At 43.5% G+C, this 18,685-nt stretch overlaps 2 protein-coding genes across 4 annotated transcripts in view; one reads left to right on the top strand and one right to left on the bottom strand.

The window, feature by feature from the left end:
- sec24c (SEC24 homolog C, COPII coat complex component) overlaps positions 1–4,725 on the bottom strand; it is a 21,438-nt gene extending 16,713 nt beyond the window's left edge. Inside the window, exons 1-4 of one of the 2 annotated variants that reach the window (XM_034120134.1) lie at positions 4,569–4,725; positions 2,107–2,294; positions 1,780–1,860; positions 893–1,019 (exon numbers count right to left, since the gene is read on the bottom strand). In XM_034120134.1, the coding sequence (XP_033976025.1) occupies positions 893–1,019; positions 1,780–1,860; positions 2,107–2,275 (377 nt within the window). In that variant the 5' untranslated portion in view covers positions 2,276–2,294; positions 4,569–4,725. The remainder of the gene's footprint in view (positions 1–892; positions 1,020–1,779; positions 1,861–2,106; positions 2,295–4,568) is intronic. The other variant, XM_034120135.1, reaches the window with a different exon arrangement.
- On the top strand, positions 4,616–18,685 carry synpo2lb (synaptopodin 2-like b). 2 transcript variants are annotated; one of them, XM_034120137.1, is made up of 5 exons: positions 4,616–4,845; positions 9,654–9,805; positions 9,912–10,187; positions 10,773–11,134; positions 15,101–18,685. In XM_034120137.1, exons 2-5 carry the CDS (start codon positions 9,756–9,758, stop codon positions 17,806–17,808), a joined length of 3,396 nt encoding a protein of 1,131 aa, XP_033976028.1. In that variant the 5' UTR covers positions 4,616–4,845; positions 9,654–9,755; the 3' UTR covers positions 17,809–18,685. The 2 variants fall into 2 exon arrangements, with proteins under 2 accessions (XP_033976028.1, XP_033976027.1); XM_034120136.1 differs by lacking the exon at positions 4,616–4,845 and adding an exon at positions 6,194–6,526.

Below are 18,685 nucleotides of genomic sequence, written 5' to 3'. Positions count from 1 at the left end.
CTTAGCCGCTTTCACACCAAGTACTTTGCTGTACTTAGTGCCGACACCCCAGGGCACTAAGTACCAATCACGTTCACACCGGAGTACTTTTCCCTGAGGGAAGATTACGCAAATGAGCCGCTGACGTCACTTCGTCTTCTTCTGCTTTGGGTTTACTGGCAGGCGGCAAACAACTTCACGGAGTATACTGCCACCCGGAGTCCCCGGCCGGAAATCCCCGGAGTTGGAGACTGGCTTCAGTAGAAGCTGCAGGGACTCCCAGCAGCTTCTACTGAAGCCTTCCGAGTAAATCGCCAGAACGCCGACACCTCCTCATCTCCACCGCTCCCATGTTTTATTTTGTGTTGTCATAAATTAGTCTCTCTGCGTTTGTGTGCTGGGCGAATGCTAATGCTAATAATGCTAATGCCAGCAAATACAATGGCGGCTTCAAAAAACTTTTCAGAGTTTCACGGGGCGTGGTTTGCAATTGGCACAGCCAATAGAAATTGGTACTTTTTTGGTACTTTTTTGGTACCACTTCTCTAGCAGGCACTAAAAATGGGGGTAAAAGTTCCCGGCACTAAGTACTCTTTTTGGTGTGAACGCAACATAAGGGGTACTAACGGAACTAAACGGGGTAAAAGTACTCCGGTGTGAACGCGCCTCATGAGGGACGACCATGCTCTGTCTGTCGCCAACTACGCTGTCAGTCTCCTTCACATACACTCACTCAAAAATAGTCAGGACCGACTGACGCCACACCTTCTATCCCTGATTCAGATAAAATTAGAAAGCCATGTATCCAAAAATACTGAGGGGGTTGAGGAGAAATCTGCTTAAAATAACAATGTTTTATAAAAACCAAGGGCTGAATAAACTTGGGAACAACAATCAATCCACATGTTATTACCTGGGTGGTGCCTGTGTCATAGGTGGGGGGCCATTCTGCATGTCCCCTTGACTGTGACTGTACTGATTATATTGTTGAGGCGCTGAGACTGGAGGGGCTCCAGAGGTGGGGGGACCCCTGGCAGGACCTGAAATTAAGAGACAAAATATTACACAATGCTAAAGGCATAAACATCCCTGCGACACATAATCTGGAATTCATTCTGATACCAAGCTTTCTAATGTAACAAGATTAGAGCAGCAAGCTCAAAATTGCTTTTGGCCAAAGTGGTGCCTGAATACATTTATAGAACTAACTGATTACACTCCTAAACATGGCCTCCAGGGTTAGGAGCACAGACGACATACTGACAGCAGGCCAGCAAACAGCGAGCGGTAAGAGGGTCAGTTAGATTTTGATGCTAAGGCTGGAAATAAACACCAGACATCGGATATTTTTAGGATATCAGATCAAGTAAGCAACTGTCAGGAAGACAACTTGTCTTTGATTTCTGCTGTATTAATGTTACAGTCATGAGATTAGTACAGTAATAAAAAGTAGGGTAGAGGAAGAAAAAAGGGTGAATTCCACACCTTCTGGAAACTAAAAAACACACAATAAGTGTGTTAAAATGAGAAAATGACCAGTAGGTGCTGAGATTGAATTTCAAACGTGAAAAATTAAGCACACATTTTAAGGTTATACAAACGTTTGGTAATAAAAAAAAAAGGTATGTAACTGGTTGGCTGCTTTGCTTTACAGTCAGTGGTGTCAGGTAAAATCTAATATATGGTACTTTAAGAAAAGAACAAGGCAGAACGAATAATGCCCGTAGGTACAGAGAGGATTTGATGATTGCAGAGCTTGTGGAGTGTGAAATGAGTAAGAAATAGAGAGGAGGCAGTTACCTAAGTCAAGAGGAGAGGAGAGGTCAGAGACTGGGTTGGCAGCCACAGCCTTAGAGGGAAAACTTGTGAAAGGGGAATAACCTGAAATACAAGAAAAGACGGAGAGAAAGGAAAATGCAGAGAGATGTAAGGAAAAGCATAAAGCAATGTGAAGAAATGAGAGGGCAGTCAAGATTCAGATTAGTATGCAGAGGCATAGTGCTGTCTCACACATACATGAACAATCACACAGAGAAGGAGTCAGGTAGGACACTCCTGCAGAGAATCACAGCTGACATGGTGGCTCTCACTTCCTCAAAGCAAACCTATTCCGAAGCAGCACTTTACCTTGTGGTGGGGCCCCGGGTTGGAAGGCTGAAGCAGGGCCGTTGTAGGGCGGGTAGCCAGCGTAGGGTGCGGGGTATCCCCCATCCAGGGGGGCGTAGCCGGGCTGGCCGTAGCCAGGCTGGGGCTGGCCGTACGGAGTGGCCATTGGAGTGCGCTGGTTTACATTCATCCTCAGTTCATCCCTAAATCTGGATTAAAGCATGACACAATAAAAAAACATATTACAACAAATCATAACACAAGATTGAACTTATTGAACCATTTTTCAGGCTCTAAACAGAGATGAACAACAAGGATGAATGGTGTTAAAGCCAGCACGACAGGAGTGTTATTAATGAGAAAGGCTGTTGTGACAGGCGTGGGTTCCTCTCATTCTAAAGATTTACATTCTTTCCAGGAGCAGGGGAGAATCTGCCCACACAGCACACCTTGCTCCATGAGGTAAAAGTGAACTACAGACAGTCAGACACAATTGGTCTTACTTTACTGACGAGGGATACTTCAGATAGTTTGAAGTGGGGGTGTATGAGGTCCTGAGTATGTGTATTACCTATAGTAGATGGTGGTCAGAGAGCCGCCAGTTTGGAAAAAATAAAGTAGTAAGGCCACATGGCTTAGCAATGCTGTGGTAAAAACAAACTGTCAAGTTGCTAGTTCTAGCAACTAGTTAAAAAGTATTTTAACCATTAATTTCCCCAGCAGAACATCAGAGAAGTTGGTCTGTTGCTGCCTCGATCTCCTAGTGTGCTTAAGTTATTATGCGACAAAGTTGTTTGAAAGGCTTCGTCTGGATTTTAAAAAATTACTACTATTTGATAAAAGAGTCCGGTTGCTTTGAAGAAAGAATAAATCACAGCTTCCTCGTCAGATCCTAGGCTGCCTGATGGCCTGTTAAAGCATTAAATATTCAAAATATAATGTACATTTAAATTGATACACCTAATTTTTTACGTGGGAATTTTTATATGCGACTAAAATACATTTTACTGACAGTCCGTCCACAGCAGTCCATTGATTTGTTTCCATGGATGTTCTGATTTTCCAAAATGGGGGAGTGCCAACGGCCATCTGATGTTGACATCTGATGTAGACGATTAATAAGTATTTCAAACAATCCACTCTATCCCTTTAAGGCAAACATGAACCCAACTAAGTTTGCTGTCACATTACACCTGAACCAACAAACAGGAGGAGTAATGCCAACATTTCTTTTTTTCAGAATGAACAGATCTTTGCTCTACAAGTTTCCATGGCCAGAAACATATTAACTTAACAAACACACACACACAACATAAATAAATAAACATAAATACTGTTCACGAAACAAACGACCTACAAAGACACAGTACCAACACTGGAATGGGCATATGTCTCTCAAAGTGGACCACAACTTAAACCTTACAATTTGAATAATATGAATCAAAACAGACACACGGTATGATAGTAGCTAGTAGTCTCTCAGCTATTGGGGGAGGTTTAAAGGCCATGTGTGTGTAAAGACAGTCTGTAATGTCTATTGGACTCTTTATTGACCTGAGTAAGGTGTTTACAGGTCATAGGAAAACACCAGGTTCTAACTCAGTGGGACAGTCAACTTTAAGTGCATGGTTACTTCTGCATATGTCAACTTCAACGTTGCTATCAGAAGTTCACAACATGGCGTTGTTTATGCATTTGGCACCTGAAGACTGGGCTTACCTATATGACAGACATGATGACAGAGTGATAAGTATCATCTTACAGAGAAACACTGGCCAAACGAGCGGGGCTTTGAATAATTCAGCGGTGCAGGTGTCACAACGAGAAATACAATCGCTGTAGCCGTACAGCCTTTTAACTAGTGTGTGGGGCCTACTGAGTGACCCACATCTACTCTCCTGACTGGGCTGCATATTTAAGGGATTCAGTTAGCAGTTTCAGTAGAGACAGTAGAAAGCTATTCAAAACGGGCAAATATTTGAGAATAATACACGTATGCCAGCTTCGTAGGGGTGAGGAGTGATAGCTGCCAAACTGAGGAAAGCTAGCAGTGTGCTAACGGGAACAACCTCAGTGCCGCAGTACAGTTAGCTGGTTAGCTTAGCTTATGTCAAGCAAAACCTCAAAACAGAGTCTGGTTAACAAGCCGTGGCTAACTGTTGGGAGTTTACCAAAACACAATACGGCATATTTGATTCCGTAATTCATGGGGGCTATCTAAGCTTGCTAACGTGAGCAACCACACAGCTTGAATCATGATGACAGCAGCAGTGGTTGGATCAGCTGTGACCAGATCGCCACAACCAGGGACAGCTAATGTTAGCCTACTAGCTTAGCTAGGCTAGTAACCTCCAGCTATTTCGCAGAGCGATGCTAGCCCTGCCATAGCAGTAGCTAGCATTAGCAAGCATAGCAACATTCAAGCTCTCACGTCAAGCCGGGCAGGGATGTCACACATTCCCTTGTTTTATATCGAAACCTACCTCCAAAGTGTTGTAAAGAGTAAGGATATCCTCTGCTTGGAGCAAACGTTGAAACCCGGTGACCGACAAACTGTGAAGTCGATGTCGTCCCGGGGTGTTTCTCACTAATCCCTTCTCGGAATCAGAAGCGGACATTCAGCGGAACTGCTGCAGCGCTGTGCCACGTCCACATCCGGACAGAGAGACTTCCCCCAAACTCACCTCTCCTACCGAGAGCTCCGCTCTGGTGAATAACTGTAAGGAAGCTTTTCTATGAACTCAGGTGTTTAAAATAAAAGTAAGTATGAGTTCGACGTGTTATTGTCTAGCTTGTGTGAAGGTCATTAGAATCTCCTTCAGTGGCAAGTATGTGTATGTGTAGCTTATAAGGAATTTGACCCCTGGTGTTTACATTGCTCTAACACAGAAATAGACGTAACAGATAGGAACAAGGATAACAAAGCTGAGCCAACAAATGTAATTAATCGACAGGGCTATTATGTTTCAGTGATTAAACATAATTAAATACATTTACTCAAGTAACCAAGTAAAGTTGTGTGACTGCGTCTTGCGGCTGCAATTCTAAGTGACAACATCTGTCCACAGAGAGACAGACATATACAAACCTAGCAAAGTACTCAAAAAGGTTTCAGTTCCTGCTGTAGGTGTCTCAAGCAGTACATTTTGCCATAATAAAATACACACAGACTCCCAAGGTGCAAACAATACCAGCGTTGTGTGGGTTTTCACCTGTTTGCCATTGACACACATAGCAAGTATAGCTAATCCTTCCAGTCATCTATCAAATAATTATAATGTGACAAGATGTGGCCATCTGAAATGGGCCTAGCTTCACCAACAACTTAAAATCATCCCAGGCCAATATCTGGCTGCCATTTGGCTACATTTTGGGGTGCAAACTGAACCACCTAATGGGACAAATTTGGGCCCAGCTCTCCTTGCAATCAGGTCCAATTTGGAATTATTTTAGGGCGCCATTCATCACAAACCTGTACGAATTTCATTAGATTAACACAATTAAGCTGCACATGGACCAAGTCATTTTGGCTGGCTAGACTCTGCAATCCTCTGCCTTTAATCTGCATGATCAGAGGTGATGAAGCTGATGAACAGAATCCTGAGGGCCAGAATTCATCGTTTTTCCTATCGTAGCAGAAAAGCTTGCCAAGATATAACTTTCCCCCATTGACTGAACTTTTTTATGACATTTTGGGACAGCTGAAGGAACAACACACAACTTAAAAGGTCAGCTCTCTCTAGTAACACTCTGATGCCAATAGATAAATAAAAAACAACTGAAATTCCTAAAATATTTTCTCTCCACCCCCCCCTGTGCTATAAGGTTGGGGCACTGTGGGTAGATGAAGACAAATGTTCGAGCTGCAGCCGCTGACCTGATCGGCTGAGCTGAGGGTCAAAGAGGGAGGGGTGGTGGTTATTTTGGGAGAGTTTATCAGCAAGCATCCCGTCCTGTGCAGAGTGCCTGAGAGTGACATGGCAAGTGTTGAATGTGAGAGAGGATGAACACACACACACACACACACACACACACACACACACACACACACACACACACACACACACACACACACACACACACACACACACACACACACACACACACTATTGCCCCTTCTCACCCTCCTGAGCGCCCACCCTCCGACACAGCATTCCAGTGTAGCAGATGAAGGCCAGCCTCCCTCTGTCTCCCCGTGGGTGGAGAGATTTGCCGTGGTCACAGAGAGGATCGAGAGAAAGACCTCACTCATTGATACTCGAGGAGTGTGAGGAACTGAGGAAGGGGAGAACCACTTATTCACCATCATACACACACACACAGCAGGCTGTGAGCTGGGATGGTAGCTGAGGAGATTGTGGTGTCCCTCGCTGGAGGCTCCCCGTGGGGCTTCAGGCTGCAGGGTGGAGCGGAGCAGCAGAAACCTCTTCAGGTGGCTAAGGTACAGTTTGTGCGTGTGCATACATTATGAGGCAGAAAAGACTTGTTGCCAAGGTGGTAACATGAGTAGACAGGTTTAATGGAGACTGCAGCTGTTAATTGCGGTCTGAGGCCTTGTCTTGGTTTTGTGGTTTGCTGTGTTTGTAATCCATGCGTTGGTTAGAAACTTTATCGTCAACATAAAATCTGAATAAATGAACTCGTAGCTCATTTAATTGGTGTCCCTCTGGGCTTTATTTTGGTGCCATCATATTTTTTCGGGTGTAAAAAAAAGAAGAAATCTTGTCAGTGTAATCATCTAGTTCTTTCACACACATTTTAGTCAGTAAATGTTTTTCTTGTTTGTTTTTAGCTCATTTTTAAAAGGCAAAATGTACCGTATTATGGAGAGCATTTGTAAAATGGAGAGGGATTAGTTTGATGAGTGATTAAAATGCTTTGAAAGTAAGTGTTACTCAGGAAAATTGAACTGTTCTACTGGTATTTGAGTCGTTTTGACCAAAAGTTATCATATCGCTGCAACAGAAAAATTATCATATTCTCAAATGTTCTCATGATCTTTTGGTCAAAGCCAATTCAATACACTCTTGTGATTCTGTTGGGTTTGTGGGTAAAAGCGTGAACACATGTTTAGAGATTGATCCTGACTTAGGTGTCATCACTGCATCCTAATGCGATCACGCAGTATCAGAGACTATCAGTGTCTACTGTGAACACACACACACATACACACCCAGTCAATAATGAACTTGTTTCAGATCTGTCATCGTCACATATTTATTAGATATAATAATCCAACTTAAAGCCCCCAGGAAAATTCTCCTTTTTTCCAGTTTGGTTTTTCCAAAAGCTTTTTGTGTCTGTGTTTATGTTTGTTGACAGTCCAGTATGTAGTCTCTAATAAGAACATCTATTCTGGAGAGGAGGAATGCGACCTCACTCACACTGACGTTACAAAAAGTTGGCCGGTCACTCATGAGCTGTCATAACTTTTGATTCAAAATGGAGGAGGAGTGGCTTTGGCACGATAGGCCTCTCTTTATCCAGGATTTGAAGGCAGATAAGGTCACCTTTGATATGAGTTTGATCAGTGTGTGCTTCATTGTGTTGGTGTATATGTGACCTGTCTGTGGGTGTGTGTGGTTGGGCATACCTTAGATAAGCCCATTTGGGAATGGACCACAAACTAGAGGATCAGAATTGCTCATTTTAAGAGGGGTTGGAAGCTGAGAATAGAAAAAGGCCTTTTGTTCACACACAGAGCCCAACATTGAAACATTTCCTGTATTATGTAGTTTTATTTGTAAGTCAGTATTGGCCCAATATTGGTGCAATTGTTAGTTTTAATTTCTGTTTTCCATCACATTAGCGCCTCTCTTTCTTGTCTGTTGATATTCCTGCCAGGTTTTATTTTGGGTTTGTGGGGAACATATGGTGAATGACAGGCATCTCCCGGTGGAGACCAGCTGTTAAAACCCCCTCTTTCAAGTTCACGTGTGTGTGTGTGTGTGTGTGTGTGTGTGTGTGTGTGTGTGTGTGTGTGTGTGTGTGTGTGTGTGTGTGTGTGTGTGTGTGTGTGTGTGTGTGTGTGTGTGTGTGTGTGTGTGTGTGTACATTTGTATGAGTGGGAAAGTACAAGATAGGCAGCTTGTCTTTGCTTGTGTGCTCTATGAGCCAGCAATGTGATTAATGGGTCAAGAGATACCGATAAAGGCAAATAGAGTCCAAGTAGGTGCGGGAACACACTTTCCATTTTTGCAGATAAGCCGTATGTATTATTAGTGTGAATATGTGAGAGAGAGGCTTTATCTTCTTCTAATAGAGGAAACTGCAATCTGGTGGACAAGAATACTTTCATTCCCATTTATCACCCACCACCCACAGACATACTTCCTGAAGGATCCTATGACATCATCTCTTAGCGACCTCCAGGAACAGCTGCATGACTTCAGGAGTTATTCTGATACAGGGGGCAAGGATGGCTGTGGGTGAAAAACATTGGAGCTTTAGGTCAATCTGTAGGACTTTTACAGGGAGAACATTAAAGTAACAAATCTGCATGACTGCCACTGAAATGATTTAAAGCCCTAAAAAACTTTTATTATAATATTATAATTTTCTTTTAGGATAACATAAGATAAAACATTACTGTATCCATCGCAAATTTCTTGGAAAGTGTTCCACCTCAATTTCAGAAGAGTTTACATTTAGAAGTCTAAGTTACATTATTTTTAAGCAAACAACTTTCTCTCTTTATATTTAGTAAATGTTCAACAAAGTGTGGCAGGTGCACTTTGATGAGGGTATTTTTACAGTGGGCTGGCATCAAGAGCAAACCACTTCACAACTTTAATAAAATCTGTCAATATGAATCTTAAAGTGCAAATATAAACTCTAAGATAACAACAAGGTGCAAACCCGAAATAATATATAATCTGCAATACCAAAATGTAATCCTGAGTCCTTCCACTTTCAAATCAGTTTGACATCAAATAAAATCTCTGTGTGAATGAATAGTTCAAATAACTGTAAAATGTCATTTCATTCATGTACTGTATGACCCCATCACTAGTAGTAGAAAGCTGCTAAGACACTATGTTTAAAGTCACTTTGTATGTGAAAAAAGCTTTATTTGTTGCTGTGATGTATATCACAACATATTCATCATTCAGGCTTAAGTTTTAAACTGTTCCTGACAACAACAGAAGCAAAGTATTATTTCATGTAAAAATACATCATATTGAGAAGCTTCGGTTAAAATATAGGAGTTAGCACTAAAGAGGTTCACAATAAGTTTTGTGGGACATTTTGTGAAACTTAAAACAACAAAACAGAGGTTCCTAATATTGGGGTTGTGCTCCCACAGGGCTTGCAAGAAAAACAAGAATAAATTATGTCATTCTTCCTTTATTCTAAGCGTTTATTTCTTGGGAAATAGTAGATATCTTCGACTGGAAAACCCTTTGGACACAACTTGTAGACATCAGTGTCATAAATAATATAAATGCTAATAAGTATTGGAAGGTGAAGGTCAGATGGGAAAGTAGACAATTTATCAATGTGTATATTCACAGCAGTTTTCTTCAGCTACCAGTATGAACATGTTATTGATCCCTGTCTTCTCTCAGGTACGCCGGCGCAGCAAAGCGTGCAAAGCTGGCCTGAAGGAGCATGACGAGCTGGTTGCTATTGGCGACCATACGTGTGCCGGGCTCAGTCACTCTCAGGCCATGACCCTTATAGACACGGAGCTTGCTACGCTCTACCTCAGGGTCAAAAGGTCAGAACATGGACCCCCACACTGTACTTAAATCAGTATTTTTTAAATGAAGCTGTTACAAGCAAACTGATGTGTGTTTTTCATTTTCAAAACTCGATGTCCCCAGGGCACCTTCTGGATTCCACTCCTCTCACTCCTCCGTTAGGGTCCTGTCTCCCCCCGTGGGAGCGTTGCCCGACCATTGTCCCTCTATCCTCTCCCCCACCGGGCTATACAAGGGCATCACTTCCCCTCCGGACAGCGAGGCTTACTACGGAGAGACGGACAGTGATGCAGACACACAGTCTCTCACACACCGCCGCCAGCGCCGCACCCCTCCTCACGCACGCTCACCTGCGCGCTATGACAACCACGAAGAAGAGGAGACCTCAGAGATGAGTGGGTAAGGGACAGAGACTAAAAAGGTTTCTTTTGTCAGTCTTTCAAAAAAAGCGGTCACATAATAACTGATCTATTTCTAAAAAAGTAGTGAGGGCAAACTTTTTTTACATAGGCTCCCTTACTTAAGTTAAACTAGAAATACCATAGTCTTCATATATTCTATTACAAATAAAAGTCCTGAATTATAAATGTTACATTGGTCAAAGTGCAGAAGTATCATCAGCAAAATGTATTTAAGTTTAAAAAGTAAAATTATGCAGAATGACTACTTTTAAAGTGCTTTTATATAATCATTTTTTATCACATGTACAGTAAGAGCATTTTAATGTTTGCCAATGTGGAGCCAGTTTGAGAGAGACTTTTTTTAATGTAGTGGAGTAAAAAGAAAATGTCCTTCTGAAATGTATTAAGTAGAAGTACAAAGAAAATGCAAAATTGAAATGCTCATAGTGCTCATAGTGCCACCATATGTGGGAATTTTACGTACAGTACTAGAGTAAATGTACTTTGTTACTGTCCTCAATTGCTAAAGAGGATATCTAGCACTGCAGTGTTATAATCTGTTGTGTTTTGTCTTTCCTCTGAGGTATGAGAGCGCCACAGATGGAGGAGCTTACATGCAGGGACAGTGGGACTCTCAGTGTCTCCCTGGTGCTCCTCGCAGAGAGCTCATCTACCAGCCCCCCCAGACCGAGTGGACCACTCCAGCACACACCCCTCACACTCCGACCCCTGATCAGGGCCTGATGGAGGCGGAGGGAGAGGTGGACAGTGGGTTCCAGGAGGCAGGGGTCTGCTTTGCCTGCCCACCGCTCGTGTCTCCTGAGCGGGCGAAAGAGGCCCTGATGTCGGGCTCTGGGAAACACCTGGTGCCCATGGTGGGACCCCAGCAGACCCCGGTCAGCGACGAGCTCTCCACCACCTACAAGGAAAAAGCACGGCAAGCTAGTGAGTATATCTTCAGACAAAACTAAATAATCCAGAGATCGCAAAGTGGTTAACAAGGGAAAAGAAAAAAAGGGAAAGTCATATACAGTGCATATACATAATGGGAGAAAAGTAAACCATACAAACAAAGTTATTAAAACATGTGTTAGTTCTATTCATGGTAGTAAATTCATACATATGCCAGCCTTCATGCACATGCGATTACAAAACATAGGTTCTAATCAGTGTTTTTGTAGCAATTTAAGCATCAATACCACCTGATTGCTGAGGCTGCTGAGAGACCACACCTGAAAAACATAATGACATGTCCATCTTTGTGTAGAATTTAAATTGTTTGAGGAATTAAATAAAAGGGTTTATGGACAAAATTGTCCTAATTTTGAAAAAACCTACAAGATCATTCAGATATGTCAGAGGTAACCGTGATCTGATGGTAGTTACATGTATTTATTACAGTTATTCAGAAAATCATGTTTATTTGAATTCTATGCATACAAATTCATTATTTTCTAAATAACTCTAATAAAATAATAAATTGGTATAAGTGGCTTGCGGCTCCACAGTGAGATATTATTTCAATGCTTATTTTACTTACTGTTTTCAATCAAGTTGGAGAATAGTAAACCAGCTATTAACTTAAAACAGAAGTCATTTTAGTTTCTCATGGTGATGCAGCTAGACTATTTTTAGTTTTGACTTTTTTTTAATTGAAATTCCAAAGATTCCCTGGTGTCTTTAAAGGCATCAGCTGTGTCTATTGTGAAGCTCATCAATAGCTAGACCTCCCTCTAGTGGTTATTTTTTTCAACCCAAGCCTCCAGTTACATTTACAGGCTGGTGGTGATAGGGTGAGATATACCAGACACCTGCAGAGGTATTCCACCTCCCCCATTTCCCCCCATTTCCCCCCTTCCTCCCCCCTCTGTCCCCTCAAACCGAAGTCCATCTCTTCTGTCAGTATTCAGAGCATTTGCCTCACTCGCTGTATTTATAGGTATTGAAGCTTCTGATCAACAGACTGGACACAACTTTGACTTACAGCCCAAACAGCTGAATATGTGGGGTGTGCTGGCATCAATGTGTGTGTATGTGCGGTGTATTGTACGTGTGCAAAGTGGACTATGAATCAGTGAAGTGCCTATGATGCTTTAAACATTTGATTGATTGATTAGTCAATCAAAGTCATCTACCTAGAGAAATGCCAAAACTAAACTGCCGTTCTCTCCTTTATGTTATTGTTAGTTAAATATATTTTGGTTTTTGGCCAAAACTAAAAATGGTGGCTAATGTTGTGAAAAAGGATAGGGAAATATATCCTGAGATAAAAGTACAAGATATGTTACGTTTGTTTTTCATACTGTTCTATATTCGTTTTTGTTCCAATACAAAAAGTATAGTTTTATCTCTCCCTGCTTCCAAAAGGTGTCATATTTAACTCTCTAATGGCAGTACAAGTAGTCTAAAGTACATGATGCTTTATATTTAGCAAAACAATTGGAAACCACTAGACAATCGATAAAGGAAATCATTTGTCTGTTGCAGCCCCACATAATTCCTACTGTGCTGAAGAGATGTATTTCAAAGGAATGCTTTGACAATTGGGGAAACACACGTCTTACTGAAAGTAAGATGAGAACAATCATAAGATTGAGGGATTTAGCCTATAGCTTAGCATCAAGATTGGAAACAGGGAGGAACAGCTAGCTTGGCTGTGTCCAATGGTAACAAAATCTGACGATAAACACCTCTATAGCTCACTAATTAACATGTTTTATCTCATGCATACAAAAACCAAAGTATAAAAAAGACAATTTGCAGTTTGTGAAGGAATATTCAGTGAAATATCTCGCCAATAAGCGTATAGAAGTAGAATAATTCCCATAATGTCGAACTATTCTTTTAATCTCCAAAGTTGAATTATCCTAGTCTGGTTACCGTATCATTATACCAGGACATTGCAGCTGATCAAACTGAATAGCTATGCACTGACCGAGTTGAGACTATAGATGAGCGAATGTTGCAGTAATGAGGGATCTATCATCTGGTACAACAGGCTGAAAGACTTAGGTTAGGGCTTTACTCTAGGACAACTGATGACCGATTCTGGTGTTCAGGGACCTGCCCTTTCTCACGTTACACACACACACACTGACGCACGCACGCACGCACGCACGCACGCACGCACGCACGCACGCACGCACGCACGCACACACACACACACACACACCCGTAGCAGTATTTGTTATGTGTGAAGTGTCAGCAGCAGAGAACGGCACATCAGTAAGAGTTATGACCAAGCTCTCTCCATCCTCTATAAACTATAATTAGCTTTATGAACTAATAAACACACACAAACACATTGATACACACACACTGAATGACACTGCTGTCTAAATATCCTCTGGTGAGGGGTCTTCCTGTCCTTGTGTTCCTGTGTATGTGTGTGTAGGTGTGTGTGTTTGTGTGAGACAGGACAGGTGTTTGATGCCTGTCAGACAGACAGGAATAGTGGGTTGACATCATGTGTTGATTTGGGTTACTGGACTCAGACAAAGGTCTTTACATGGGCTGTGCCCTGAGGGAAGAGTGTGAAGACAGAGATTCAGAGCAGAACTGGACTCTGTGAGGGTGTGTGTGGGAGGATCTGAGGGACTTTAATGATACACACACACTCACATTTGTGAGATGAGGGACCTCATATCTACTTCAGATTCAGACCTAGGTGGACACAGAATCCCACACACCGTGTACGCAGGTAAGACCCTTCTATGAACTTTATGTACATGTAGACTCACTCACATTAGAGGTCATTTGTTTGCAATGAATTGCCATGTTTCAAAATGAAGAGGAAGTACTAATTATCATGCTCTGTTAGCACCTCTGAAGGTTGACCTTTAATCTTTACCTCGGATGGTAAATCTTATTTTGTGGTGTTACATTGTAAAGAAAATAAATATAAGCTGATATGTCAACCAGTAATGATGTATCTACTTGATGAAGTTGTGTTGCTTATTGTGGGTCATAATTCATAATTAATTAAATAAATTACAAATGATCTTTAGCTATGTTTGGCAACATGGCTCGAGGGGTAGCAAAGTTGGTCCGCCTGTCGGTTGGTTTGATGAGTCAACCACATAAATCGGGAATTAGATATCTCAACAAATACTGGATGAATGGGATGCCATTTCGGTTCTTGGGCGAAATGCTTTTAAAATAATTGATTATCATGACATATGGTCTTTATTCATTTTGCCCTATGGATGAATTTCATCTAGTGCTATGAATGGGTGAAACCATATACTGTGGTGTATGACCAAATACCTACAAAAAGAATAACACCCTCACCAGCCAGGCAACTTGTTTTTGGTTAGTGCTGATTACCAAATGCCAAAATGATAAACTAAGATTTGTTTTGCTTCCAGTTCAACTCTGATAACTGCTTTGAACCTTGTTATATCAAGTCTTTGTTACAGATATATATAGGCTACTTTACAGCTTTTCAACTGAAATATCAAGTTACATAGTGTGTGTGTGTGTGTGTGTGTGTGATATGTGTGTGTGTTTGTGTGGTTATGTCTTAGTAAACTTGACTTTATGAACGCCCTAACCAACCGAGGGTGCATTAATAGCCAAGAAGACATAACCTCTCAAATAGCCTTGGACTAAGCAGAGATACAGACCTCTGCACACACATACACTCATGCAAGAACAAGCACAGGGGTGTGTCACTAAACTCTTGAGAGCAGCAGGAATTCTTTGTTCCAAATCCACAACACACACACACTCCTGTCTGTCACCGGTAATCCTCACTGTATCATTATCGTATAAATCAGCCTCTGTTGTGGTCAGTGACGACAATCACACTGTTGTTTGTTGCATCTTCTTTGTTATTCGTTTTCAAATATCCCTCCTTTGTTTCCTCTTTCCCTCAATACCTTTAATCTCTTTCCTCTTCCTGTCTTTCAGAGTTGCACCGAGGCGAGAGTGTGGTGGAGAAACAGGTGAAAGAAGCTCGCACCAAATGTCGCTCTATTGCCTCTTTGCTGACTGATGCTCCCAACTCCAACTCGAAAGGGGTGCTTATGTTCAAGAAACGCCGGCAAAGGGCCAAGAAATACACGTTGACCTGCTTTGGAAAAGCTGAGGGAGATAGAGGAGGGGATACAGAAGGAGACACGGGAGGGGAGACAGAGGAAGAAGGAGGAAGCTCCATACTGAGTGGCTCTGAAGTTGATGAAGAGGGATTCTCAGCATTTGACCCTACCTGGGACACTGGTTATCTAGACCTGCTGGACAGGAAGAGCTCTGCCTGCCCATCAACCACACCGACAACTCCAACCATGCCAACAGCCAATCACAGCCAAGGGCTGGACATCTCCGCCTATTATACTCCAGAACGTGTGACATCTGTCAATCAAAACCCAGGGTTGGAGGTCTCAGGATTGGAGAGCTCAGCCTATCACGGTGCAAGGCTGGAGAGCGGCATTACCAAGCAGCCAATCAGTAACCACGCTGCACACATGTGTCCTCCATCTGTGGCTATGACCAATGGGGGGTCAGTAGCTGTTAGTCGGGCTAGTGTCATTCTGAGCCCATCTCAGACGCCCTTTCAAAGCCAAAATGGGCAACATGGCAACCCTAACCCTTGTCCTAACCCTAATCTCAGTCCAAGCACAATGACAGACTCAGACCAACACCTGAATCCAAATGTCCTGAACCGCACTGCGCGCCCCTTCACCCCAGGCCCTTCCTCTTCTCGTCCATCTGTAACCTCTGTGATGTTCCGCCCTCCCCAACCCAAACCCACAGTTGCCGCCATGACAAACAAACCAGCGGCGGCCGTCTCCATGGTAAACCTCCAACCTACTCGGATTGCACAAGGACCTGATCCAAGGAGAGCGGTTTCTAGCACTTCTCTGTACATCCCTGCAAGAAACAACAACATCCACAGTCCCCCATCTGTTAACCCTCCTCCCTCCTCTCCACACTTCTCCCAGCCTGCCACAAACCCACCCACATTTAACCCTCAGCCCGCAGGGAATGGTTACCCCTCCGCCCCATTCTCCCCTTCCACAGCTCAGAGTACCCTGTTTTATCCACCACCTGCTCAACCTTTCTCCCCTCCGGCTCCACAGCCATATACTTCTTCTCCTGCTCCTACTTATCCACCTTCCTCCAGATACATCTCTGCCCCTCCCATCTCCCAACCACATAACCCTGATCTGACTCAAGTCTCCTTCCATGCCCAGCCTACCCCTCCTCCTCCTACTCCTCCAACCCAACCTTCTCAATATCCACCTGTCCACCCCTACGTCAACATGACAGGCTCTGCAAATCCTGGCCCCCATGCTGCCATGGCAACTGTATCACCTCTGCAAGCTCCTGCCTCTGATTCTCTGGCGTCACGAGAGGAGCGCATCGCAGTCCCTGCCGCTCGCACCGGCATCCTGCATGATGCCCGTCGTCGCAGCAGCAACAAGAAGCCAATGTTCTGTGCAGTCCAGAACAGAGATGTATCTCCAAACCCAGACCTGCTGTCGATGGTCCAGAACATGGATGTTCATTTTGGGAGAGCTCCTGGTGTTGAACCTACAGCTACACCCAGTGGGGAGGCCGGACATGAGTCAGGGCCAGAGGAGGACTGGCTGAGGCTGGGGGCAGAGGCCTGCAACTTCATGCAAGCTCAGCGAAGAACCAAGCCACCCCCTGTAGCCCCCAAACCCCAAACCCCTCAGGTGCCACAGCTAGCGGGTAAGGGAGGTGAGCTGTTTGCCCGCAGGCAGAGCAGGATGGACCGGTACGTTGTGGAGCGATCTCCCTCTGTTGCTGCAGTGCCTTACTCCCCTGCCCAGACGAGGGAGCCCTCACCAACGCCTTCTCTTCCTTCCACCTGGAAGTACTCCTCCAACATCCGTGCCCCACCTCCCATCAACTACAACCCCCTCCTGTCTCCCTCCTGCCCTCTGAAGGCCCAGAAGAAGCCTGTGGTCACAAAGTCTGGGGTGGCTGGATCTAAAGGACAGAAAAAGGGTCTCAAGTCTATCGACATTATGAGCCACCAACCCTACCAGCTCAACTCTTCCTTGTTCAGCTATGGCGGTGGGGTTCCCCAGGACACCTCCAACTATCAGAAGCAGGGAGGAATGACCAAGGGTCCTCAGAAGACAGCACGAGTATATGAGGTGAAGCGCTTTTCCACGCCTCCGCCAACATCCACAGGGCCTGCTCTCAAAGTGATTGTACCTCGATCAGCTACGACACTCGGAGAGCCGATGTGGCGATCTGATGTCACCTCTCCTCCACCCATTGCTGGCCCAGTCCCCTACCAACCCTATCAACCTCAATGCCAAACTTACCAACCTCAGTGGGCCACCTCCCCTTTGTCTCCCCCACCTCCCCCTGCCCCTACAGCTCCACTTCCTCAACTTCCCAACTTCTCAGCTGCTCCTGCTCCAAATCAAGTACCTACTTTCTGCCACCTTCCACCCTCCAACTCTGCGCAGGCCAACAGGCAGTTTAAAAGTGCACCAGATTTGAGTCCAATTGGCCCCAATGGTTCCTCTCGGCCAGCACCCTGCAGCAATCTACCTAACAGAGTCCCCAGACCCAGGTTCAGCACTTCAAACATGGGTCTGCAGCCTAGTGTCTGGCGCCCTGGATTCACTATGCACTAAACAGACTCTGGACTGCACATAATAAACCATGGCTCTTTGAGAACATCTAGCCACATGTTCTAAATAGGTCCATGTATTTTTAGTATTGTGACATTGTTATTCAGTGCTGCGGCCAGCCACGTTTTATCACCAGATCTGTTTGGATTAGCCACCCATGTAGCACATTTTATCGCACACATTTAATCTTGTTTACTTTTTTTTCTGCAATGCTTTAGCTGTAGCTAGAGGGAACATTTTTTTTTTTAGCAAAGTCAATGTAGTGTGGCAACCAGAGAAAAGTATAAAAAAAAAAGGAGAACAGCAGCTTGAAAGAACAGAAGTAGATGCTGGGTGAAACTAAAGCAAAGTTCTGTAAATATTGTATTGAATGATGAAGAATTAAGTTTTAACATAAAAAGAAGAATAGAGGATGTGAAACGATAAAACTGTTGTAAGAGAGACGAGCCAAAGATGTGAAAAGGATGGAAAGGAAGCACAGATGAAGTGACATTATAGAAACATATTGGGTATAAAAGGTGTGGATTTTATTCATAACTTCCCAATCTGCAAAACATCCTTCATAAACATATCAGAAAAGGTGCTTTATGAAGAGATTTGAAGGAGCTACTGCTAATGTTATTCCCCCTCTGTTATATACATTTTAAGGAGTTGTGTTTTATGATTCTGTGTGCCTTTTTTTTTAGTTGCAATCTGCAGCAGTGTGTGTTTTGTTTTCTGTAGTTTCTCATCGGGCGAGGAGCACTGCTGCCACGAAGAAGGGAAGCCTTTTACAGTAGTCTTGATTTCCGATATGTAGATATGAAACAAGAGATGTATAACATGTCAGTTTAGCTTTTTTCCACATACATGCGGTTGAATAAAAATAGACATGACTCAC

This window comes from Trematomus bernacchii, unplaced genomic scaffold (genome assembly GCF_902827165.1).
Source record: "Trematomus bernacchii unplaced genomic scaffold, fTreBer1.1, whole genome shotgun sequence".
NCBI classification, from domain to species: domain Eukaryota; kingdom Metazoa; phylum Chordata; class Actinopteri; order Perciformes; family Nototheniidae; genus Trematomus; species Trematomus bernacchii.
This window is presented reverse-complemented; position numbering and strand designations above follow the sequence as displayed.

Coding starts and splice junctions, on each gene's coding strand:
- synpo2lb (XM_034120136.1), top strand. CDS start 6,425: ATGGTAGCTGAGGAGATTGTGGTGTCCCTCGCTGGAGGCTCCCCGTGG. Junction 6,527..9,653: donor AACCTCTTCAGGTGGCTAAG/GTACAGTTTGTG, acceptor GTCTTCTCTCAG/GTACGCCGGCGCAGCAAAGC. Junction 11,135..15,100: donor GGAAAAAGCACGGCAAGCTA/GTGAGTATATCT, acceptor CCTGTCTTTCAG/AGTTGCACCGAGGCGAGAGT.